General features: G+C 38.1%; 1 protein-coding gene across 1 annotated transcript in view; it reads left to right on the top strand.

Annotated features, from left to right (window-relative positions):
* Positions 1 to 3,104: 3,104 nt before the first annotated feature.
* pou2af1 (POU class 2 homeobox associating factor 1) overlaps positions 3,105 to 27,755 on the top strand; it is a 43,313-nt gene continuing 18,662 nt past the window's right edge. The window contains exon 1 of the mRNA XM_031906146.1: positions 3,105 to 3,213. Within this exon, the coding sequence (XP_031762006.1) occupies positions 3,198 to 3,213 (16 nt within the window). The 5' untranslated portion in view covers positions 3,105 to 3,197. The remainder of the gene's footprint in view (positions 3,214 to 27,755) is intronic.

Raw genomic sequence — 27,755 nt, 5'->3', positions numbered from 1 at the left:
CACAGCAACACACTAACTACACCCTGCAGGTTGGGGGGACTGGGAGTTCCCTCATTTGGTAGATATTATGACACTGCCCACCTTCGACAGCTATTAGCGTGGTCCAATAGGCAATCCAGCACAATATGGGGACAGATCAAAAATGCCGAATCAGAAAAAGGCCACTTAAACCATTTTATCTGGGCAATCCCACATAGCATGATAGAAAAAGATACCCTTCTATCCTCAACACGACACACCTTGTCAGTTTGGTATAGGCTCAGACAGAAACACAGTTTGGTTTCAGCTAAATCACTTAATGTGCTATTCTTAAACAACCCCGATTTCCAACCTGGACTACATCCTCACTTCATCAGAAAATGGTCTGACTCAAGGCTTCAAACTGTGGCTGACTTATTAAACCCCTTCACCAAAGAGGTGAAAACATATGAAGAGCTTAAGCAAAAAACTAACCAGAACACCCTAAAAATGAATGAATACCTCCAACTGAGACATTTCGCTAAACCATATAGCGATAATGCCAAATGGACCACTCCAACCCCATTTGAGTTAATTGCCAAGAGAGGTCTCCCACAAAAAGGGTTGATCTCTAGAATATACCAAACTCTCTCAGAGCCCAAAACAAACACAACCATTAGACACCCCTATATGAGCAAATGGGACTCTCCCCCAACCCCTCTCGGAAGAAGACTGGTCGCTTATATGGGGAAACGCTAAAAGAATGATCACCTGCTCTAGACAGAAGGAGCATATCTATAAAATTCTAATGTTCTGGTACCACACCCCAGCTAAACTCCACTCTCTATTCCCTAACCACCCCCCACTATGCTGGAGAAACTGTGGAGAGATTGGCACTCTATCACATATATTTTGGTCTTGCCCGCTGATATCCCCACTATGGCTAGAAATATCAGAACTATTGAGTAAGATACTACAAGACCCTATACTACCTGATATCACCATCTTCCTACTAGGCAAACCACTCCCAAAGACTAGCAAATCAAGCCAAACATTAGTTAACCAGATCCTGACAGCCACCCGGATCTCCATAGCTGCAAAATGGAAAACCCCCCTCCCTCCTACATTACGGGAAATTACACAGAAAGTGGAGTTAAACAAGACATTCGAAACGGGAATTGCCAGAATAACCAACAGAACCCCTAATTTCCTTAAGATCTGGACCCCCTGGGAATTGTCTGCCAGCAATCATTGAAACCCCATTAAAACTCCTTAGAGCTTCCTTTTAATATGTACTCCATAACCCACTCTCTTTGTTATGAAACTGTGATGTTGTTGAAAACTTCTACTTCTACATTACTGTACATTTTGATACACTATATGCATATACTTTGTCTATTCAACTCCATATGCTGTAAATTCAACCTTGTTAAAATCAATAAAATACAAGTTATAAAAAAAAAAAAAAATTTCATCTCGATTTTTTCAAAATTTTAAATTACTATCATTGTCTTTCACTCATGAAAATAATCTGTTAATCAGCATATTTGCATTTATTGGTGGGGCTCAATATGGCGATGAATGGATTTTGCAGTTAATATTGGTATATAAATGTAATGTGATCAATCCAGAGCACAACCTGAAATGAGGATGGAATTTGAATTATAAGGGAAAACGATGTATGCGCAGCCTATGAAAAAGTGCCTTACAAGACAAAAAACGGGTTAGGCTGCCTTTTTCTCTGTCCTAATAAATACTTTTTGAATTGTACTTCATACTACTACTTTATTTATTTGATAGTCATCTTTGCATTTTGAAATTATTTAAAAATGGAAGTTGAATTTTGAACAGCTGTAATGGGAAGGATGGGGTTCATTTCTGCTTTTCCATGCAGGACAAATATTAGGTGCCATTTTTGTTTATGTTCCCGAGGAATGTGACCAGGGCTCCATCAGATAATGGGAGGACATAAAATTCTGTCATCCAAGAGCTTCTCGTTTATTTATGTAAACATTCTATGGCTGATAGCATTTCACTGGCCTCTGCAGTGATCCAATAAATAACCTGTAAACTGTAGCATCAGTCTAATTCAGCCCACTGTGTGGGAGTCAGATTAGGTAAACTGATATTCCATATTTGACAGATAAGAAGATACAACTTTGGCCTGAATAACATCCAACCAACAATACTAAGGGACCGTATATTTCTGAAATTGTTAATCAGATTTGTATGGATTCCTTTATGCTACAATACAAATAAATAATGACATCAGTCCCTCAGGTCAAAACTACATGTATTTCAATAACAGCTTTTCAAATGACTTACAGTCCTTGTCCCACCATTCACATTATGGATAATTTCTGTGGAAAGATTAAAATGCTTTCAAGCACAAATATTATCTAGAAAACCTTTACCCATAATGCTCTGAAAAGTGGCATTGCCATCTCCTTTGTATTTTTATTGCTACTCACGTTGTTCCATATTACAGTAAAATACCTTATTCTGAATCTCCAATGTCACAAGCTTTCATATGCAGCATTCATGTTTCAATTTTTAAAAAAAAATCTAAACCAATCCTTTTTACAGCAGTTCTTGTTGAAAACAAAATTGATATTTTTTGAGGTTCAGTGGTGCTTGAAGAAGGTGCAGGTGCTTCCTTCCAGCAGTGTCCCTAGGGACTGGGTCTCTTCATATGAAAGAGACAAAAGAGTATTCAAAAAAACATTCATTTCAAACAAACTCTTCAGTTTACATATATTTAAAATTCACTATTCAGTTTACATAAATGTTATTTTTATTTAAAGTCCAACACTTTTTGTACTTGGTAAGTAAGATTAACGTCTCAGTGTAGACTTTTTGTTGATATTGATTCTTTCAATAAATGGCATTTTACCGAAAATACTATGTATAGCATATATAAGTATACACAGGCAATGAGGCATTAGTATAAATATCTGTAGTTAGCATTATATGATTACTGCATTTTGGAAGAGCAAGTTCACACTGAGATGCACACTGGCATATGCCTGAGTTTTGCTTCGCTATGCTTCTTGTGGTCAGAAGAGCTGATGATGTCATCTACGTATTGGGCACTTGGAGCTTATAAAACCTGAAGGAGACATCCTCCCATTTACTTGTCTCAGTACTATCAAAGGTGAAAAAACTCTGTAACTGTGAGACCTCAAACAGTCAAACTGTCTTCTTCTCAGAAGAGAAACTGCAGCCTTCTGTCACAGAACATGCACTGGCAAAAATGTAAGTCATCTTCTTTTAGCCATTTTAAATAATCCTGTGCAAACAGCAATAGGATTGCATCTCACCAGATGCGTTACATAATGGAATTCATGTTCTATAACAAGCAGAATTGTTTTATTGAAATATTTTTGTATGTAAAGGGTACTTTAATAAGTATGATTCATATCATTCCCTTTTTTTTTTTGCGAGAGCTTCAATCTTCAATAAATACATAAAAAATTATGTCACCGAAAAATTGGGTCGCAATTTTCAAACTCGTTTCTTTTATCATGCAATAAGTTTCAAGGTTCATGTTTGAGATGCATGCTTTGTAGTTTGTGGTTTGTGGGGCACCAACAGGAAAATGGAGTAACAAATTACATTATATTAGGCTTCGTCTAACTTATTAGTCAGTCGACCTTTCTCTTTCCACAATAAATATCTGCAAGGGTTGAGTGTGTGACATCTGATACCGCGAGGAAATGTTGCTATATTTTATAAAATGAAACTTACCAGCTATTGCTCACAGTACACTAATATTTGAAGTCACAAAAGCACATTTAAATTCACTCCCTGTAGCCTGCATTTGTATCTCTACTGCATATTCTAAGTGCCAGTTGCCATTCCTTTCTCTTAAAATGCAAAATGTTCAAATTCTGGTAGTATAATTCTGCCCACAAATGAATCCATTTGACCGCTATTTAAACTAAATGTTTACAATAATAGAGAGTACATAAGAATAATGGAATTGTAATTTTATTAAGAAGGCAAGTCTTTGCACTACAGTATATTGCATTAAGCTCCAGCATTAGAGATAAAAGGGTTCTTTTACTATTCTCCCAGACAAAAGCACTAGGGGGCCCATCGTGCACCCTTGCACCCAGCTTATGCATGGAGTACTTCTGTCTGGGCAATGACTGTGCACAGTATCAGGTGATGGAGGCCATCAATATCCTTACTATCCCATCGCCATAGGACAGTTAGTAATGATGGGACCCTGTTGTGGCCTGGCGCTTCTGCCACTGCCTAACTTTCCTGGTCTCCATGACCTGCAAGTTAGGAGTGGGTAGAAGGAAGCCTAGATGACTCCCCCGTCTATCATATATTAACATATAGAAGCCAAACATAGGTAACCCTGTGACTGAAGCTCAGTGCAGTGGAGGACGGCAGTGTGCAAAGTCCAAAAAAGGGCGATAGAAATTTGCACACTGCCTTCCTTGGTGTAAGGGATGGTATTCTAGTAATTTGTAAAAAAACAATTCCCTGTATTCAGTGGTGCAACAATGATGTTTAGAGGTATAGGATACATTATTTGGAGGTTTTAGATAAAGGATCTTTGCGTAATTTGTGTCACCAAAAATCATTTAAACATTAAATATACCCAATAGCATAATTTTTTGCTACTAATTTTTAATTCATGGAGCTTAATAAGGATCAATTTCAAGGCACTGTTTTATTATAACAGAGAAAAAGGAAAATTATTTGCTTAAAATGGGGTCTATGGGAGATGGTCTTTCCTTAAAGGAAAACTATACTATATAGGTGTCTATAAAACCCTGCTTCATCTAAATAAACCATTTTCATAAAAATATAGTTTTTTAGTAGTAAATGCTATTGGGTAATTCTAAATAGAAAATTGACATTTAAAGAATTAAGGGCCAACTCCTGGGATCATAGGATTCACAGTGCACACAAACATGCTAGGTCACATCAGCCAATTAATGGACAGAATTCTCTCTTTTGCTCCCACACTTCTTCCTGTTACAGTTAAAGCTGCATTATTTCTGGTCATGTGATCTCTTAGGGAGCGCACAGCCCATCACTAAATGGTGGATCAAGGAAAAGGATGTAAAAGGGCAATATTTACTGATATATATATATATTCCAGTTTGGCAAGATTCTTTAATAGGTGACTTATTATCACATAATAAGGGGGTATAGTTTTCCTTTAATTTGGAGCTTTCTGCATTTTGGGTTCCCGGATACAGAGTCCCATACCTGTATTGTAAACATATATTAATAATGTACAGGACCAAAGCAGATTTAATAAATGGTTAAAAGGGCATGGGTCCTACAAAAAGCACAAGTCCACCACCAGTCCTTCCTTCTGCAAAGAAGTATAGCACAGAAATAGAAGATAACAGCATGTTTGTTGACGTCTTAGGCACAAAAAATAAAAACACTGGATGACAGCTAAATCACTAAGGGATGGCATTCACGGTCACGTTGGGCAACAGCCCATGGCAGCAAATAGCTTTGATCAGTCTGCTGCAAGTAGAAATAAGGGTTTTATTGGTTGCTATGGGTTACTGCACTGGTGTAAAGCTGCCCAGTATTTATAAAAAAGCAAAGCTGTACAACTTTTTATTTATAGTCAAAAACCAGGAAACCAACAGGGGGAGTATCTGCCCATAGCAAACTTTAGGACTTCTGAATATGTATTTAAGGCTGCAAAGAAGTGAAATGTGGAATACAGTAAGTGGGAACTCTGCTATTAGATAGATATAACTTTATATTAGAAACTTTACGTTTGTAAAAGATTCAGCCAAATACCGAACCAAATCTGAATTTACATATGTGAATTTTCAACTTCTGTCTTTATGTGATAAAAAAACCCGTGATTTTAAGGATTCGGTTTGGCCAGGTGCATGAATTCGGCCAAATCAAAATCCTGCTGAAAAAGGCCATATCCCGAACTGGGATTCAATGCATCCCTAATTTTCACTGGACTGTAGAAAGCAAGTTAACAGAGTAACTGAAAGTCACTAGTAGACTAGTTTAATAGCTTAATAATATCCTCTTTCTAATATAACTGCAATCCAACAGGAAGGCGTGAGAAAACTGGACAGCAGGCTAATATAGTTTCCCAATCCGTCAGCAAACATGGTCTAAATGAGCTAAACTGCCATACCAAATCTGTGCATAGAAGTTCTCTTCTGCCAGTGATGACTGGCACTTTTAAACAATACACGTAAATTATATTATGCTGATTATAAGGCAAAATCACTTTAACATTCTGATATTTTTCATATGAATTGCACTTATAGGAGAACTAAAGCTAAAACTAAAACTAAAGAAGTAGGCTAGAAAAAAATTATTATGTTTTGGGGTTCTGTATCCAGGGCCACCATCATGGGAAGAGAGAACTGCCTAGTAAACTACGTAACTTAACTAGAAACTTAAGTAACTTAAATATCAAGCAAAAGACAATGGAGAGAAGCTTTTCAGGGACAAACTCCACTGACCCCCAATGAATTAAAAACCTTAACGTAAATTCCCCCAATAAACTGATTCATAGTAACTATTAATATGAACTGCTTATTATAGAGTAACGACAACTGTTTATATTGGGATCTATTTACTGAATTATATCAGCATCTTCTACATGAACTTTACAGCAAGGGAATGACTGGTTATTGGGTCCCAACAACATCACTATGTCCATTCACTTACGCAATTTATGTAACTTATGCAAAAACTTGTGTTACTTTCAAAGTAACTTACAGATACACTCCTCTGACCCCCCACCCCAATTAAAATACTGACTTATTAGCACATTATTTTTACTATTTTATGCACTAGTTCTGACTAGTTTTTGGGCCCTAGTTCTTATGCAGTTTATGTAACTTATGCAAAAGCTTACGTTAATTTCAAAGAAACTTACATAACTTACGTATAGACTCCACTGATCCCCCAATGAAAATATTGGCTTGTGAACACATTAATTATTGTTACTATTTTTATGAACTATTACTGACTAGTTATTGGGCCCCACAATAATATCATTGGGCCCCTAAACTCATAACGTAAGCAAAAATTGACATAACTTCCATAACAAGCAATGACAACTCAGAGGAGGGTCAGGTAGGTGGGAAGAGGATAAACCTAGGGCAAACTCCACTGACCCCCAATGAAGTGACTGTTTATTAGCACATTACTTGCTAATTATAAAGTAATATCACCTGTTTATATTGCACACACAAGTGACCTGGGCCAAAATGTTGGTACTGCGTGTTTGTGTTCATAGGGGGCCCATATAAACAACTAGTTTGGGGCCCCAAAGATTCTGATGGTGGCCATGTCTGTACCAGACCAAGGCAACCACAGCACTTTAGCAAGGAAGATGTGTGCCTCCATAGGTGCCACCAGTAGCTGCCCACCTTCTCATTGCTGATTAACTGCACATGCTCTGTGCTGCTTTCAGTTACTGAGCTTAGGGATCGACTCAAAATATACTGTATAGAATATAGTGTAGAATAGAAATGTCACAATATAAGGCTCATTAGAAAATAATTCCGATAATTACTACATTACAGCTCTGACACCAGTGCGACTATTATCAGAATTTAATGATCAGCCCTGTTGCATCAGCTTGTATGACAGGCCAACCTCATACTCTGATGGATAATTTGCGACAACCCCTAAGTTTAGCTCTCAACAGCTGCCCAGAGCACACTGAGTGTGTGCAGTGTCACTGACACTTCTAACAAAAGCCAGGATGGGGAGCTCCTGTCACTAGTTTGAAAACCTGGATCATTGTTGCTGTTTAGATGCTGGTGTAGTTCAATATATAAAATATGTCATTTTTAGCCATATTAATATTTAAGGTTTAGTTCTTTAAACCAGCACTTCCTCATCAACCGACAGATCAAATCTGTGTTCAGTGGACTGGAAGACTGGCAATGTTATTATGAATGATATGCACAGTTGCTTTGTTTGTACATCTATTTATACAGATGATGTTGTGACAATTTCTGCAGAATTAATAATGTTTCCACACATATTTAAATATTTTTGTTAGGCTGCTGTAATGATGCCTAATCATTATTTACCCCCAGTACTGGTCATCTTCAGAACCAATGGGTTGTATACAAGGGGAGCCCATCTCACATTCTGCAGTGTCAGATAACTCTTTATATGTGTAATTGCACATATTCAGAACATCAATTTATGGCATAAAAGGTATCACTAAACAAACTCAACCACTTCACCAAGTTTAAATTCCTTTCAGCAATTTCTAGGTACAGTTAGAAGCCCTGACATTACCCATAATCCTTGCTAGTAATTAGACCCATTGTTTTGTTAACAAGGTTATTTTCATCCACAACATATTAGTAACATGTCTCAACGGAAAATTAGATATAACATTAACTGGCTCTCTTTCTGAATGAGGACACTCTTCCCAGGCCCTGTTTCATAATATCATCAGTAGAAGATACACTGTCCCTTTAACTATACCTGACTGATATAATTATCACCACAAAACATAATAATGAACATGAAGCTCTTCTTTAGGGCAATGAAATAGTAAATCCCTTGAGCACCTATATCATGTTAATGCACCCAGCACCATGTTATGGTGGGGACTAGCTAACATTATAAAATCACAGCAATTTAAGCCATCTTAAGCTATACACATTTAAATATATGTAGCAAATCCTGCAAAAAAAGACAAGTATATTGTTTACTAGTTATTACTAATATATTTATAAATATTTCTATAATATATTAGTGCATCTTAGATCCAAGCATGGATTCAAACATTTTATGTTCTAAGACTTTCTTTTAAGCCCTTAGTATACTGTATGTAAGAAGTGCTGTAAACATATTGCTATTTTGCTAATAGCCAGGATGTTTGTTTAGTACTGTATCTCATACAGCACAGCAACTATCAGTAGCATGATCAAAAGTGACTTCATGCAAAGTTTCACATTAGTACATCTCTTGCTTTGCTTTTTGATCTCACTTGTCTAAGTACAACTCACGCATACATGCAACTTGATATGGTCACACAGCAAAAAAAGATGTCACTTCTCTGTTATCGGTGCCTAGAAATTCCGGGTATTGCTTTACCATTCAGGTGGATCTACCCCACTCAGTCTTCATGATGCAGCATCAGCTGCTTTTACTCAGTGTCTATCAATAGCATTTTGAAATCATATTCATCTACAAATCATATGACCAATGGAAAAAAATTAAAAAAAACTCCTGCAATAATAAAAACACAAACAGCAACCAATAACTCTTGTTACTTATATCCTTCTACTTGCCATTACACGCGATGGCACTACATTTATATAGTATGAATGAAAACAAGATATTAATATTTCTAACGCAGCTTAAAAATACGTATTTTGCTTCATCAACTGTTTTATATTTGAAACCTTTGCTATGAACAATAATACTTTCAAGACAGGCTACATGTTAATGTTTCATCATGCTGTTTACCATATAGCAGGTCTTATAGCCATTAAAGGTTTGTGATGCCTATTTTAGAGAGTTACGGTATTTTTTAATGCTTCCTACTGATTTTTTCATGAAGACCATGCCTTAAGGCTAGAATAAAACATTTAAATATAAAAAATAGGACTGTTTTGCCATCAAGATATATTTACACTAGTTTATTTAAGATAAATATATTAGGGGTAATTTATTATTTGCAGGTACAGTTCTGGGCAGAGACTTACATTGCCCCCAATTATGTGTAAATACCAACCCTGTATTTAGTTAAAGAGTTCAGGAATTTTACATCCGAGTCACTTTTAACCTGCCCATAAAGTCCATAGGCATAAGACATACAGTATGATTTCATTTTATTAAAGAGCAAGGAAATGCTTCTACTTTAGCCCCTAATATATTGTAGAGCCCCCTTGCTTGTAGCAAATTGTCACCTTTATTTTTTAAAATAATGCAAACTTCTCCCCAAAATTGCCTTTTAACTTTACAGTATTTGCAGTCTGACACGGCCGCCATCTTGGATTTTCCCCCGCTCGGTTCTACTGTCCAGTCAGTCACCTTCCCACCCTGGGACAGCCTTGTACTGCTCTGTCACTCTGTGTTACTCTGTATCACAACCCCAGCCTCGTACTACTCTGTCACTCTGTGTTACTTTGGTATCCCCCCCCCCAGCCTCGTACTGCTCTGTCACTCTGTGTTACTCGGTATCCCCCCCCCCAGCCTCGTACTGCTCTGTCACTCTGTGTTACTCGGTATCACAACCCCCCCCCAGCCTCGTACTGCTCTGTCACTCTGTTTTACTTGGTATCCCCCCCCCAGCCTCTTACTACTCTGTCACTCTGTGTTACTTGGTATCCCCCCCCAGCCTCTTACTACTCTGTCACTCTGTGTTACTTGGTATCCCCCCCCCAGCCTCGTACTGCTCTGTCACTCTGTGTTACTCGGTATCCCCCCCCCCCCAGCCTCGTACTGCTCTGTCACTCTGTGTTACTCGGTATCCCCCCCCCCAGCCTCGTACTGCTCTGTCACTCTGTGTTACTTGGTATCTCCCCCCCCCCCGCAGCTACCCGCTGCGCTTGCAGGTTGTTCTTCAGCTGCTGCTTCCCCCGTGTCACAGGGGCCAGTGAAGGGGAGGGGAGAAGAGGGGAGCGCGCCTGTTTCTCTTCTGTCTCTGAAATGCAATGCGCATGTGCCGCCTACAGTCCCAAGTCGCCAAGTCTGGGAAGGAGCGTTGCATTATGGGAATCTTCTCAACCCAGCTCAGTGTTTTTTCTCCGTGTTTGGCTTCAGACCTTCTGAACAGGTGAAATATGGGGAGACTTAAGGGCACTATTGAGAGAACTGCATGTCTGTAGATTAAGGCCCGTGGCAGACGGGAGATTAGTCACTGCGCAACAAATCTCCCTTGTCACGGCCGACACGGCCGAAATGCTATCCCATCGGCGAGAATGTAAATCGCTGAGGGGATCGAACACGCGGCGCTGAAATCGCAAACTTGCCTGGAGAGGAAATTTCTGCGTTTTTGGTGCCGCGTATGTGATCCCACCGGCAATTTCAATTCTCACCAGCGGGATGGCATTTCGGGGAGATCAGTCGCCCTGTCACAAGGGAGATTTGTCGTGGGTGACTAATATCCCCGTCTGCCACGGCCCTTTAGGAAGGTGCTGTGAACCTAGGCTTGCTGGTTATCATTCTGATTGTTCATGTATGAATCACAGCATGCCAACATTTTTTTGTAATTAAACTGGCAAGTCCCAATATTATATTACAGAAAATGGGCCTAAAACCAACAACCACCTAAGAGGGGCATAAATGACACTTTCCTGGACACTCCCTCCTCATGCATAAGGTAATGAGAGTGAGGGGAGAATGTCCCATCAGGCCATAAAAAGAGGGTTACACCTAGCCATAGCAGCTCCTACCTGAAGACCTAATTCTGTTGGGGGTGTGCCCAGTTTTCCAACCCTTGCCTCGCAAGAACACAAAGGAAATTTTCAGCTTGATAGCATACTAAGGGTTTATCTGTGTTTTATTCCCTTTTATTTTATATACTGGTTTGCACATTTTAATGTCCACTGTTACTTTTTGTAATATTAAATAAAAAAAGGAAGGTGGAAAGGGAAAGTTATCTGTTTATTTGCTAATTATCTAGGGGACTGCTAGCGGGGGGAGAGTGTTTGACTGTAATTTAACCCTTTCGCTGCTAGCGTACTTGCTGAATTAGTAGTAGCTAACCCCAACAGCAGTGAGAGAGAGTGTGATACAGTACATTTGTGTATTGTGAAATATTACCTGTTCTAGAGAGCTGGGAGATATACATACTAGGTTTATATAGCCTGTTAATTAATGATTGTGGCAATGAATAGATTTTCTGGGCATTGGTATGTTTGAGGCATCTAGTTAGATGTTAGTCTAACCTGTGTGTAAGGTGACTGAGTTTAACCCCTGTAGAGTCCCAGAGTCATGCGCAGGTGACACCTTCCTTTAGGCCAGCGGTTCTCAACCTGTGGGTCGGGACCCCTTTGGGGGTCGAACGACCCTTTCACAGGGGTCGCCTAAGACCACTGGAAAACACATATTTCCGATAGTCTTAGGAATAATTTTATGGTTGGGGGTCACCAAACCATGAGGAACTGTATTAAAGGTTCGCGGCATTAGGAAGGTTGAGAACCACTGCTGTAGGGAAATGAGAGCAGGGCAGGCAGTAACCCTTCCAACACTTTCCCCTGTCTCTGTCCCTATATATTAGGTACCTACCTAGTGCTACCAACCCCTATTTCTGTAGGGAAATGAGAGCAGGGCAGGCAGTAACCCTTCCAACACTTTCCCCTGTCTCTACCCCTATATATTAGGTACCTACCTAGTGCTACCAACCCCTATTTCTGTAGGGAAATGAGAGCAGGGCAGGCAGTAACCCTTCCAACACTTTCCCCTGTCTCTGCCCCTATATATTAGGTACCTACCTAGTGCTACCAACCCCTATTTTTGTAGGGAAATGAGAGCAGGGCAGGCAGTAACCCTTCCAACACTTTCCCCTGTCTCTACCCCTATATATTAGGTACCTACCTAGTGCTACCAACCCCTATTTCTGTAGGGCAGCGGTTCTCAACCTGTGGGTCGGGACCCCTTTGGGGGTCGAACGACCCTTTCACAGGGTTCGCCTAAGACCACTGGAAAACACATATTTCCGATAGTCTTAGGAATAATTTTATGGTTGGGGGTCACCAAACCATGATGAACTGTATTAAAGGGTCGCGGCATTAGGAAGGTTGAGAACCACTGCTTTAGGCTAATGCCACAGTGGGTGCTTTTATCTGCAGGCCGAGAATCTGCCCCTACACTTGTGCTTTGCATTTGCATACGGAAGCAGTTTCATGATGAATTCTGCCTAGTGTGGCTACACACTGCACACAGCTGAAAAGGGAATAGAATTATTTTGACTACTGTTGCTTATTTTTTGTTTTGTCATGTAACACCTTGTTTTTATATTAATATATGAGGTATCTAGCAGCTACTTGTTTGGTATTTATTTTATCTATAAGGGTGAATTATTGTGTGACTGCACCCACGATTGCTGCACCTGAGCCAACACAATCTCTCCTGATGCAGTCACAACTATCAAATTTTTCAAGCGCAGGGGCGGATTCTGGGCCACTCTTTATCCCCAGGCCAAGAATCTGCCCAGTGTGACACCAGCCTTAAACATGGTGAGAAATATGGCCTATTTAACTGTTAATCAAAACTTTTTCTTTTGAAAGAAAGAACAAGAAAGTAGATAATCCCTACAAGTTCTAAGGAGCCAGGAGCTGGTAAACATGAGGGTACAGTTTGACTAACCTGAAAAACAAATTAGGAGCAGTTAATGTACAGTATATTGGCAGAATTTCTACTTTGCAAATGTGCGATTAGACTGACAATGATACTTGCAGAATTGACATTTCCGGTATGATTAGTGATAATCCAGGCTGCTGGCATGTGTTGTACTGTGTAGTTATTTCATATGGTACTGAAGAGGTCTCATGTCCCAAGATCATCTCATATATCCCAACGACTTCAGTAAACATAAACATATTGTCTCATTCACATACATCTAGATATAGTAATTTGTGGTCCTCCGGCATTTAACTGCATGTCTACTATTCCCAGTGGCAATGCCATCTTGGATTCACTCAGGAGGTTTCTGCAAGAAAAATTTGAGAGCCATGGACAGCAGCCTCAAAAGGGTAGAAAGCAGCTGTAGGACTAATTATTGTGCTCTGAATGGGGACCATGTTAAGGAAATGCTCTGTGTACAGAGATTGGGCTCCAAATAAACCAACAGAAGCTAGTTTAGGGCCATGCACCCTAGGGAGAGATACGCGCAGGGTAGGACTAGGGGGTGCAGGGCCAAACAGGGCAACCCCCTGCAGGGGCCCCTGCTACCCGCCCGACATGCACCCTTGAGTGCACATAAGGGAAACTTACTTACAAAATAAACCAAGAGATGCTAGTTTAGGGCCATGCACCCTAGGGAGAGATACGCACAGGGTAGGACTAGGGGGTGCAGGGCCAAACAGGGCAACCCTCTGCAGGGGCCCCTGCTACCCGCCCAACATGCACCCCTGAGCGCACATAAGGGAAACTTACTTACAACGCGCCAGGGGATGGACACAGGCGGCCGAGGGAGCATCGACAGGGATCAGGTCTGGGCAAGCAGGGCCCACCAGGACCACCATGTACACCATAGTTTATTAATGTAGTTGCAGAATGTGTTAGTAAATGGCCACTGTTTACTGTATTCTCATTTCAACAACAGCTGGGTGGCTGCAGGTTGTAATACGTCTGTGCTTGTGCTTTGCCAAGTTACCACACCTAAGTTACCAAGTTGTTCCTGACTGGCCATAGCTTTTGGGGATTTATCTTCAAGAGGCCATGCCATGCTGTGTATTCTATGATGAATTAAAAACCAAGTGTCTAATTGGTCTCATACAGTCAAAAAAAAACACCATTCATTTTGGTGCAGGCACAGGTAGGAGCATATGGCGTGTATTTTCGGCAAGCGTTTTTCAGACGAGCTATACAAAATAAAATTACATCTACTGCATAATGCCAGGGAACAGTAACACAATATATATATAGGGAGTAATGTAAGCATATTAAAAGTTACAGAGGTGTTACTTGATTATACCACCAAGGTGGTAACACGTGATATAACTAAGCACTGATTATAAATGATTTACTCAACACCATTTACAAGGATATATTTTAAAAGTTATTTATCGTTCTTGTGTATACAGGTATAGGATCCGTTATCAGTGAAATAATTTTCACTGTAACTTTTTCACTGCAATAATAAAACAGTATCTTTTATTTGATCCCAACTAAGATATAAGTAATCCTTATTGGAGGCAAAACAATCCTATTGAGTTTATTAAATGTTTAAATGGTGATGCAATGGAGAAACAAATTAAGGAATGACCCCTTACCTAGAAAACCCCAGGTCCTAAGAATTCTGGATAATTGGTCCCTTACCTGTAATATCTATTAATATCTATCTATATATCATCAATTCAATTGCCTTTACTTTATTGATAAAACATAACAAAAGTTGGACAAACATACCTTCAATATATAATGGATCTTTAAAATGTAACTTTTTTTTTACACTAAAAAGATTTGTAGGGCTGCAGCGATCAAAACTGAAATTTTTACTATGCTTTTTTATTTTTTTAAATAGCGTTAACATATTGTGCATTGATTTACAGATATTAAAGTGATACTGACAGCCACTTACATTTTATTTATACCTGCTGTTGTGTTTTAATTTGTATCAGCTTTAAATTCCTTCTAAACTAAATCTGTTTTTCCACTTCATAATTATGGTACAACGAATTACAGACCCACGGAGCAGCCATGCTGCAACGCCCCTTCTGCTTTCAGCAGGTGTGTGACAAGCTCAGCTCCGTTGTCTATGTGTTACGGGGGGGGGGGGGGAGCCCTTAGAAGCAGGCAGGCACGGGAAAGCTTAAGCTGGCCTGCTATTTAATTCTTCCAGGGAAGAGCAGAGAGGGGGCACAGCCCTTTGAAGTAGGCAGGCAATGGAAAGATCAAGCCTGCCTGCTATCTAGTTCATAACACAATGAAATGCTATGCGTGGTAGGAAGGGAGGGAGGGGGAGCTCCTTGAAGCAAACAGCAAGCTGAATTATCCCAGTTTATGACAGAGTCCTTTTGACAGATTGAGAAGCTACAGTCAGGTTGCAGACTGTCGGGTTCAGGATCTTCAGTAGGATTTATGTAGAGAAGCAGGACTTTTAGGAAAAAACAGTCAACATGACCTATAGGTAGGTTTGGAAGTAGGCTCATATTTTTATGAGAAATTTTTTGGTGTCAGTATCACTTTAAAACTAAAGCCTATGTCTGCCACTTGCTGTTTTAGTGTATGGGAAGAACATGACAGTGAGTAAGGAGAGAGTACCACAAAACAATGATGACATCTGCATTATCTTGCCAAACTCAGATGTTGTGATCATTGTAGTATTTCCTCAGACCAGACCAGAGTTTTTTCTCAGACCTCAGATATTTAAACGAATATCTTTGTACTGCATGCTGAAACTGTGGCCGATTTTTATGTTTTTGAGAATGATTGATAATAATATGTTATGGGGTTTTTTTGTAGTTCCCCATAGGTATATATCAAATGAAAATATCAGAAAGTGGATTTATTTATTTTCTTCCCATTTATCACAATCTATAAAGAAGTTTACAGTATAAACCTTACCAGAGCTGTCAATGTCACAGCCTTCTGCTAACAGTTAACAGTGTTAACTTACAGCTATATTTGGGTCGAGCCCACTTTAATAAATTAAATTAAAGTATATAACTGCCATTGTTGCCTGGATCACATGTCTAATTCAGTAAGTATTTTTTTTCCTGACTCAAGTTCAAGTTCTCCTGCTTAAGGGTAGTCCTATTATGAATTTCTTGGGCAGCTGTGGGGGCCGTGAAATCTTTGCGGCCTGGTTTGAGAATTAGTGATGAGTGAATCTGTCCCATTTCGCTTCGTTGAAAAATATGTGAATCTTTCAAAAATATTGTCACCCGCGACTATTCTTTTGACGGGTGACCATCCTTTTTTCCATTTTTTGGACGCGCGACTTTTCTTGTGTCAATTTTTTGGACGCGCGGTGAATATTTGCCACAAATCCATGCCTGGCAAAACATTTTGCCCATCACTACTGAGAATTCCCCAAGTGACAGCTTAACTTTGGAACAACCTGAAGTAAATATGCAAGTCTTTCTCTCACAGTTTAATGAACTGTTCATGATGTCCAGCACAGAATAATATATGTTCGTGCGACCCTCACCTCCTCACTATACCGAATCACCAAGTCCATTGCTTTGAGTTGCCTCTTTAAAACACAGAAGTCTAGGTCTGTAAAAGTTTAAGGAACCAAAATGTGAGCATCTTGTTCACAAGCACAACTACTTTAAGCGACACATATATACGTTGTCTACTGCAGCTTTACAGATTCTGTTATGGCACAAAAATAAAAACAGTGGGTTGGAATCAACATCTACTTTCACTGATTTTTGTGGTTCTGACTCCAAAACAGTTTATAGCTGTGTGGGAGTTGCCATTTCTGGTTGTCCTACTTTTGGCTAGAGATGTTTGCAGTTGCAGTATGCACATATATTAGCAATATTATCTGCACTAGACTTTCTATAAAACGTCTGAAAGAAAAGGTCACAAACGGGTTTAGTCTTGTGAAAAAGCAAGCTGTTGCTTAGTGGAAGGGTGCATTTGCATTCAGATGTATCAGAAACAGTAACTACAACAAGTTGTGGTCTTCTATTGGCAAGTTTTTGTCCTGTGCTGGTTTCTTTCTATGTTCTCTTGGAGACAGGCAACGTTTGCTAGAGTATAGCACGAGAGAAGCATTCTCAAGTAAACACATAGATCATATCAGCTTGGTTGAAGTCATTGATGAACACTATTGTTTTTGGTCTTTCTTGTGGTATTTAAATACTGTGAGAATTGCCCCCCCCCCTCCAAAAAAAATATGAAACTATTCAATTATATAGCAGTAGCTACAAAATTAATTTGAACCACATCGTATAAATGTTGGTATTTGTTACATCTCTGGTGGTCTACCATACAAATAAAAGGCTTGATTACCAAAAAATGTGTGAAATTATAATTCTGATGCTTATTCTCCTGGTTTAGAATCACCATGTAATAATAATCTGAATTACTTACTAATAAACCTTGAATTGTGACATTTATATTCTACATATACTGTTAAATTGTAAGTGAGTCCCTAAGATCTGGTAACTGACAGCAGCAAAGTCATGTGCAGTGAAAAGTACCTAAGGAGCTACCACAAAGGGAATACTCTGAGGCACAGGTCCTTACTGCTGAAGGGTGGTGGTTGCTTTGGGCTGGTACAGAACTTAAAACATAACTGGATCATGTCTGCCCCATTACATTGTTAAGCTTCAGGTTTCCTTTAAAGGTGTATGTAGCTTTACTTTGGCATTCTGGTTAGTACATACATAATACAGGAATTAGTTTTTTTTCAAAAATAACAGTTAAGAATCCCAGTACATCTCACAAGCTGACATTTATTACACTGACCATCGGTGAGCTTCATAATAGCTCTGTGGTGTTTTAATGTTCCTTACCTCTTCTAATCTACCAGTCTACATTGCATTTACATTTAATTTCACACGTACCCGTATTTAGCTTTACACCCACCATATTTCCTTTCTATAGCTGAGTCACCTATCTGCATGTGATGAGTCAACTATTTTGTTTTTATTGGCTTTAAAGGTGGTTATTTGCTAAAACAAAATAAAACATTAATTTATGGCGTTATCAAAGATATAAAAAATATCACTGGGTGCAAACATTTAGGATTTTGTTAAAAAATAAAACGAAAAATGTATTCCAGGTATTTATTCCCATACCAAACATAACCACCACCTCTCACAAAAGAGACCCTAAATGTTTATTTCTTAAAGGGGACATTAATCTTTCATAGAAGGGTTGGATGACCCATATACTTTTTCATATGCACATAGGCTACCTACTTTAATAAGCTGTAGCCATAGCTAGCAACACCCACCAATGCTCAGGCTACATATAGCAAGATGATTAATACATGTCCAACCTGGCAGAGAACCAGGGACCAGAAAGGCCCATTTATAAATAATGATAATTATGATATACATTATAATATATATATATATATATATTTACAAGAGGTGATGGCACTCTTCAGGAATTTACACTCAGGAGTCAAAGTTTTTGAAAAATAAACCGAAGATTTATTTATCTTCGGTTTATTTTTCAAAAACTTTGACTCCTGAGTGTAAATTCCTGAAGAGTGCCGTCACCTCTTGTAAATATATGTTCAATATTTTTTTGCACAGGCACCCAGGTATTATCTAAGTTTTGTGGTGTGCAGCTTCCTAGCTATCTACATTTATATATATATATATATATATATATATATATATATATATATATAATGTACAAAGCTAGAGGGCTATTGACAAGTTGTTTTCCATCTCTGTTTCATTACAAGGGGGAACATATTATTTGGTCCACCCAACTGTTGCTAGATTATAGCTACCATCATACTTCATGCAGTGCAGTTTTCTACACACAGCTGTTGACAAAAGGAGTTGAGTCCGAAGTAGATATGCTCTGGGTTTTCCAAACTTTATTAAGGTGGATTACACTTACATTAGCTGAAGCCCTGTAAAACAGGAGGGAAACACACTGCCACTGTTCTGTAAACAGCAAGGCCAGCATCCCACCTACGTTGCAAATACCTATATAGTTAACAATACCTATAGCTTTAAACCCTACCTTGCTTATTTCCATTGTTGCAGAAGCCCATATATCAATTTTTCCTATTTACATATTGTAGTTTATTGGCCCATATGTTAAGACCGGGTTACACCTATTAGCAAACCTGAAGATTCCAGTGCATAAATGTATTGTTTTACACATGCATGGATGCATGTGTTTCTGTACTGGACTTGGCTGAAATCTGCTTCAAGCAATTCATGACCAGTACCAACCTTTGCTTTGATTTAGCCCTCTGCTTCTCTAGAACAATATGACCTACTGCCGTTAGTTCTGTACAGCCAGAAAAAATGCATACATTTACTTATCACTATGGGAATTTGACTGAGATGGGAGAACCAGTAGTAATCATAGAGGAGAGAGACAGAAGGGTTTTTTTCACTGGAGAACAGCACTTTACTGGAACCTGCAAGGCAAAATAGGACAAGCAAATGTCGTCACCGACATTAAAAAAGAATGGAACAAACAAGAAAGGAGTCTTTAAAAGTCCTAAATAAGACTTGGCAAAGTAAATACTGCCCGGGGCAGCAATCAATTTGGAAGTATATACAGTAATACAAAGAGACTTCTATGAATGAGCAGCACATGGAAAAGTCTTTTAAAGATGGGACTAGTGCCACACCACTGAGGCTATGCCACAACAGCACTGCATAAGTCAAATTGTGAATGGCTGCAAGTGTATCTTTGTGCCCCTTACATGTGTATTTTAATGTCTAGATTTATTTAAAATGTGAATGAGGAAAAAGTTTTGGTAAATGTGATAGTTTCAAAATGTTATGTAATAATATGAAAATGTTATTGTTTACTACCGGCAAAAATCAAATAGAATGAAGGTGCAGAATATTTAGGCAATGCTGTTAAATGTTCTGCAAAATAGGTTAATAAACAATCAAAATGCAGGGATGCTCTTTCCTGTCGGAGCCATGTGCATTTATATAGTAGTGCAGGGCAAATGGATATAGGCACAGAGTAAAATGTAGTATGAAAGTGACGGAAAAAGGCTCAGAAAAAGGAAAAAATGTTGGAGGGGCTACTCTAACTTCACCTAGAGAGACAGGGATTCATAAGAACTATACTGTATATAGGGCCTGAAAAATGTATTTTCTATTTTTTTACTGGTCATGCTAACTTTATAAAATACAGGGGAGACCTAATTTTTTATTTCATAAAAAAATATATGTTTCACTTAATTATTCATCAGTCTTACAGGGGAATCAATAACTTCTATAGTTGAGTAGCTGGTATTGCACAGTATTTTGCATTGGCTGAGTGAACATTTAATTGAAACAAATAAAAGCTTTTTGCTTGTGTCTTAATTAAGGAAAATTTAATTTGCCCAGACTTTGCTATGATAGTTTATATTTGGTCAGACACCAAGAGCATAGGACTTCTCCTATTCAGTAGCTCCAAAGGGGTGTAAGTAAAGGATCTCTCTTTAAAGATTAACAGCATTGAGGTCTTAGGGTTGATTTTAGCCAAGGCTCTATTTGCAAGGAGTTTGTATGTTGTTACTATGCTTGCATGGTTTCCTCTGGGTACTTTGGTTTTCTGGCACATGCTAAAAACAGGGTAACTGGCTGCAGTGTATATTGTATTTATAAGTCCTACTGGGGCAGGGCCTGATATGAATGATGTATCATCTTTGTAAAGCACTATGGAATATGTTGGTGTTATATAATCCAGAAACCCATTATCCAGAAAGTTTAAATTATGGGAAGGCTATCTCTAATAGACTCCATTTTAATCAGTAATTAACATTTTCATAAATAATTAACTTTTTCTCTGTAATAATAAAACACTACCTTGTACAGGTATGGAACCCATTATCCAGAATGCTCGGGAACTGGGATTTTTTAATTTGTAATTTGGATCTGCTACCTTAAGTCTACTAAAAAAAATAAATAAACAGTAATTAAACCCAATAGGATTGTTTTGGCTCCAATAAGGATTAATTATATCTTAGTTGGGATCAAGTACAAGGTACTGTTTTATTATTACAGAGAAAAAGGAAATCATTTTTAAAAAACGTGAATTATTTGATTAAATGGAGTCTACGGGAGATGGCCTTTCCGTAATTTGGAACTTTCTGGATAATAGGTTTCCAAATAAGGGGTCCGATACCTGTGCTTGAGTACAACTAAGATATAATTAATCCTTATTGAAGGCAAACAATCCTTTAGGGTTTGTTTAATGTTTAAATTCTTATTAGTAGACTTAAGGTATGGAGATCAAAATGAAAAGATTCCTTATAACTAATAACAAGTCCCTTACCTATAAAAGTATATTTTTTTATAACTTGTAATGATAAAAAAATGACAGCATTAATACAAGTCGTTTTAATATAGACAAACTAAACAAGACTATGTTTAAATTTTGCAGTTATAGCAAACAAATGGGTATCTTGACTTGGCATTATTTTTTACCGAGAAACATGAAAAATCCCATTATTCATAACTTAAATATACAGAAAAGTGCTTTGACTCACCTTTGATTTTTGGTCTTTATTGTAACCATGGAAAAAACACACAGCAAAATAAAAAAAGATATCCTGTTGATGTCACCGGTTAGGTTGCCTGCATCAGTTCATTTCTAAGATATCCATCATAGCTGAATTACTAAGTCACAGACAAGAAGACTGGTGTCTTCTGCAAAGAGTCTTAAAAGTGCTGAATTTTCAGTAATAATTTTGTCATCACACACAGCTTTTATCTCACTTTGGTGTCAGCATGTATTAATGTGTGAGAGATTCTGCAATTCAAGGTGCCATATATGCTTTAAAGGAAATAAAAACCTTTAAAATACATGAATGTTAAACTGGTAAAGAGCTACTAAGCACTAGTCATTCGGGTTTTTTTGTGAGAAGATTTTAAGATATTAAGGTAAGATATGTATTCTGCTAACATAATGACTTTTACTCAACAGTGCCACCCGCTGGTCAGTTTTCCTAATATGGTCCTACTGCAAGATTTTGTTGGAAGAGAGAAAGAACACTGTTCTACTGTTGCTCTGTTTAGGCAAGGCATGAGAAAAGTTATTTGAGGTTCTTCATGTCTTTCCTAAACAGAGCAACATCAGAATAGTTTTTGTCCTTTCCTTATCTTTTTCACCAGACTGGATCAAGTTCGGGTCATGGTCAGAAAATTGACCAGCACGTAACAATGCTGGTACAAAGTTTATTAAATTTGCAGTGTGCATTTTTTTTAATATCTTGGAATCTTCAAAAAAGTTAATGCAAATTGCAAAAATGCTTATAGTAGGTCTCTGGTTATTTTTACATTTCCTTTAAAATGTAATATATAGTGATTTAGGAAGAGAAACAACTCATTTTGCACAATAGGTTAAATCCATAAGTCAAGGGGAAGTGACTTTTGGTTTTTTTTTTCCACCTTGTGTGAATAGTATTTTAGTGAGATGAGCGATCTTGTGATTGGATTAACGGAGAATGAAACCCAAAAGATGAATATGGCTAGAAATGCTATATTTTATATACTAAACTGAGCGCACTAGCTTAAAGTTTCAGCATTTTATGGTAGTAATAAAATGGGTCATTATGGTTGTCAGAGCATCCCATTTTGGATTTTTAGAACTGTATGGGACAGTGCACATGCTCAGTGGGCTCTGGGCAGCTGTTGAGAAGCTAAGCTTAAGGATTGTCACAAATATCAAGCAGAAAATGAGGCTGGCCTGTCAAATAAACTGATGCTACAGCGCTGATTATTAAATTCTGATGCTAATTACACTGGTTTCAGTGCTGCCATTTAATGTGAATCTGAATAAAATACTAATTAGCCTTATACAGTTACATTTATATTCTATATATACAGTTTATTGTGAATCAGTCCCTAAGCTCAGTAACTGACAGCAGCACAGAGCATGTGCAGTGAATCAGCAGAAAAGAAATTGTGGAGCTACTGGGGCATCTTTAAAGACACAAACCTTCCCTGCTAAAGGCCCGAGGTTGCTTTGGGCTGGTACAGAATTTGTAGCCTACTTCTTTAATTAAGCTTTAGTTCTCCTTTAAAGGGCACCTATAAATGAAATTTTTTTTCTTCTTAGAGGGAGAAGGGAGCACCTGGTGCAGGCAGCCATGATGGGACACAAGCATGCAAATGGTGCTTGGTGTCCCAGCTTGCATGCATATGCATGCATATGAAAGAGGCCCAAGGCCCACGGTTGCTTTCATATGCCAAATCATCCTCCAGTGGGAATCTCTGTATGTAAGATGATAGATTGGTCATTTAGCAATTTAGCAGCTAAACGTGGCAAATATTTGGTTGAAGTGAAAAGAGAAACACAATGCTACCAGGCTAACTAAAGTAATTGTCGTCCTATTAGCAGGCAATTATACTTGCACCATACGGTCACTGATATATTAAGTACAACATAGTCTTGTCTGTGACTATCATCATAAAGGGTTTCCTTCCACCAACGAAGATCATGTATATTGACATGCAGTAAGGCAGTGGTTCAGTTTTGATTGATTTGATCAAAGTTGTACATTGGTAATTTCATGTTATACATGAGGGTATACAGCTGCCAAAAGTATTTACTGAGATTTTTTTACTGGTGTTTAACTAGTTGGTGCAGATATCCATGAGTTTAAGTTACATGTCAGATATGCAAGGTGATCCACACATAAATAACAGTGTGTCTCATGTCTGCTTTACCAAAGCACAAAGGGAGCACCCATAACATCTTCCCTTAGCATGGTGAAACACAAAGGATATAGGTGAAAATCAGAACTTTTCACAAGGGTCTTGTGGGGTTGGGTGAACCACTAAATAACTATTTTAGTTGATCCAGAAGAGGGTAAAAAAAAATCTTTTGGTATCTAATATGTTTGTCAGTACAACTGCTTTTAACTTCCAACTCCAGATGTCAGTTTGTCAGAATACTTCCTAAGTGCAAGGATTGTTTGGACACAAGTACCTCTAGTGAATGGTGTCAAAATGCACAACATTTGCTTCCATTTTAACTACCACGTTTGCACTTCCTCGATAATCTTCCTGAATGCCAACCGGTAATAAAAAACCCTTTTACATGTGCCACTCCTTTATCCTTTAAAATCTAAAAGACATGCAGGCAATTATTTAAGTGCCCCATTTACATGACATGTTTATTCTGCAGTAATTTTTATAAAGCACCTGAAGCTGCAAAGCTTCCAAGGAAACTTACATGTATTTGTGAAACTTTCAACACCCACACGCGAGAATAAAACTCTTTAGAAGATATCAGCCCCTTTCTGAACTGAAATGAATAGTCAGAACTAAGAAATGAGAGCTAGAACATTAAATATAGTACTTTGGAGACGTAGCTAAGCAATAGATGCAAATGAGAGGCAGCTCTAATATACAGTACAATAGCTTTTTATTTTTGTCAGAAATCTGAGACATGCAAAGTAGATTTTTTTTTATCAGACTTAATTGTGATGTGTCACTTCTTCACCATTATATTTAAGGCATTTAGGCACATGTTACCCTTACCCTGTGAATAACTAGTTTAATCAAGCTGAAATAAGTATTCAGTTTATACTTTGAATCGCCTACCTCCTTCAACCCTTTGCTTAAGTAGTTTAGGTTTCTAAAATAAATAAACATGGCACATGTGCACCTAACACACCACCTTGTAACCTTGTAAACTTGTTGTTTAAGAAGGTAAAAAAAAAATCATTTTCTTTCCCTACAAAGTTGACCAGACATTGGAATATAATGTTGGGTAATATATGTGTAGGCATAAGATGGGTCTGCCTCCTCACAGTTGAATATCTTCCAATCCCAAATGTTGGGAAATCCATTCAGAATGTTTGATACTAGAAGGCTCCCCCCATGATCTGATTTGGGCATCTGTCAGAAGACCTCATCTGGGGTGTTACTAACCTGTCTTACCCACCATGAGTTGCACATTTACTTTTAATCAACCACCTGGTCTAATGACCTGCCTTTGTGTTATTTAATAAAAAATATTTTTAGTATCATCAGAGAAATCATTTAATTTTTAGAACTTTTTTCAACAAGAGCATCTCTACATCATTTATAAAATTGGTACTACAGGTATAGGACCCGTTATCCAGAATGCTCAGGACCAACGGTATTCCGGATAAGGGGTCTTTCTGTAATTTGTATCTTCATACCTTAAGTCTACTTAGTCCCAACAGGATTATTTTGCATCCAGTAAGGATTAATTATAACTTAGTTTGGATCAAATACAAAGCACAGAGAAAAGGGTAATCAATTTTAAAAATCTGAATTATTTTAATAAAATGGAGTCTATGGGAGACAGGCTTTCCGTAATTCGGAGCTTTCTGGATATCGGGTTTCCAGATAATGGATCCCATACCTGTACTACCACAATGCAAGGTGGGAAATTTTTCCCAGACCACACTCAGGACAGCAGAAAAACTCTTAATGAAGCACAAGTAATTTGTCCTTTAAATATGAGTTTCAGCTGTCTCCCAAGGACAATGCCATTCTGAACTTTAACCCCCACCCATTACCCCCCAATCTTACCTCTCCTGCCCTCGGACTGGGACTAGGAGGGTCCATATCATTACTGTAGTGATGTAGCCCAGGCTGCTTCATCTGTAGCAGGGATCCCCAACCTTTTTTACCCATGAGCCACAGTCAGATGTAAAAAGTGTTGGTGAGCAACACAAGCATGAAAAGAGTTCTTTGGGTATGCCAAATAAGGACTGGAGTTGGCTATTTTGTTGCCTCATGTGGGCTGCTAGCCTGCAGGAGGCTCTGCTTAGAGTACAACTGGGACTGGGAACAACATCCAAGGGGATGGTGAGCAACATGTTGCTCACAAGCCACTGGTTGGGGATCACTGCTCTATAGTATAGAAATGCCCCCTCCCCAGCCTTTCAGACCTGAGTGGTCCAGATTTGTTTACTTATTATTATAATGCCTCTGTTGTAAGCTGCTTATATTCCTGCCCATTTCCTAAAAGGTTTTTTAAGGCACTGCAGCATCCTTTTGTCTATCTTTACAACTTTAGATTGTAAGTTTCTGTGTAAGTTTCTTATAATGCGGTTGAGATAACAATAAAAGATCTGAACTTTAGGTCACATTTACACTGATGTTTTTATTCATTATGATTTACTAAGAAAAAAAATGTTATGTATGTTCCCTTTTAATGCAACATCATATAAAAAATGTAGATGGCAGCAAACAGAATATTCCTATTCAAAGCTCATCATGCCTAGAGGCACTAAGCCTGTTTACAGCTTGAGTTTGCTAGGTTGCAGTCTAATTCAATACCTAATAACGAATGTGAAACACTAACACAGAAACTCCTATTACTAGCAAAGGTACTGATAGATCACTTGACAAAATACAAAAGACCTCTATGATTTGAAACACTATGCAGCAGCAATATGTAGCCATTGGCAGATGCATATAGACTATGGATTAGAAATAGGTGACCATCTTCTAATTCTTTTTTTTTAATTTGCTTAATTTTTTCTTTAGTTACAATGTTGGAATAACAGTAAAACTGTATGTTTTATACATGTTTTATACTTCATGTTCTTAATGTATTCTGTGCAAAGGTAAACATTCTGTTATGCTATGTGTCTTAGTGGCAGTTCCTGAAGAATGTGACCACAAACCAGATGCATTGATTTCAGAACAGCTTTATGAAAATATACAGTACATAAAATAACAAAGCTGAAAGTTGAAAGTAACATATGCAGTTGATTGCGAGTCCACAGAGCATGATGAAACTACAGTAATGGGGGAAATAAACATATCACCTATTCATAAGGAGAAATAAACCTGAAACCAAGATTGTGCCTGTACAGCAAACAAGATAAAGTTTCTAAAAATGAAACCAAGATTTTTCCTCCAAGAATTGATATAATTAGGAGTGTACACATTTATATAGAAAAAAACACACTTTATATTCAGTATTTTCATTTCCTAGCTTTTTCTTTATTTCCTAGTGTCAGACTTCACCTGGACTCTAAAACTGATTCAGGGTTTCATGTTTGTGATGACTTACAAGGGAATGTTAAAATGATAATCTATTAATATATTATATACTAATTATATTTGCAATTGAATTCTAGGGCATTGTGTTATCAGTTTTTTATAGGCCAATGAACAACCATATCTGTGGTGCAGTTAGGAATGTATCCAGATGTTATACAGGTTCTTAGGTGTTAGTGGCAAAATACTAGAGGAGAAGTCCTTTAATCAAAGATTGATTTAATAGAGGCGAGATAACTGGTTTGAACTAATTGACACTGTTCATAGGTGTTGGTGAAGTAAATTATGCGAGCTGCTTGAAGGTACTCCAGACTGTACGGACATGTACAGAAAAAGGGACAAGAGGGAAAACATTTAAAAAAACATATATCAAAGTTCCAAATATTAACTGAACATTAACTGCTACTGTGTGGTTATCCAAAAAAACATTGTTGATGTGACCTGAAGGCTGGTCTGTGAATCCTTGTTTTACGCAACCAGAAA

This window comes from Xenopus tropicalis, chromosome 7 (assembly GCF_000004195.4).
Source record: "Xenopus tropicalis strain Nigerian chromosome 7, UCB_Xtro_10.0, whole genome shotgun sequence".
NCBI classification, from domain to species: domain Eukaryota; kingdom Metazoa; phylum Chordata; class Amphibia; order Anura; family Pipidae; genus Xenopus; species Xenopus tropicalis.
The sequence above is the reverse complement of the archived record's forward strand: the minus strand, read 5'-3'. Positions and strand labels throughout refer to the sequence as shown.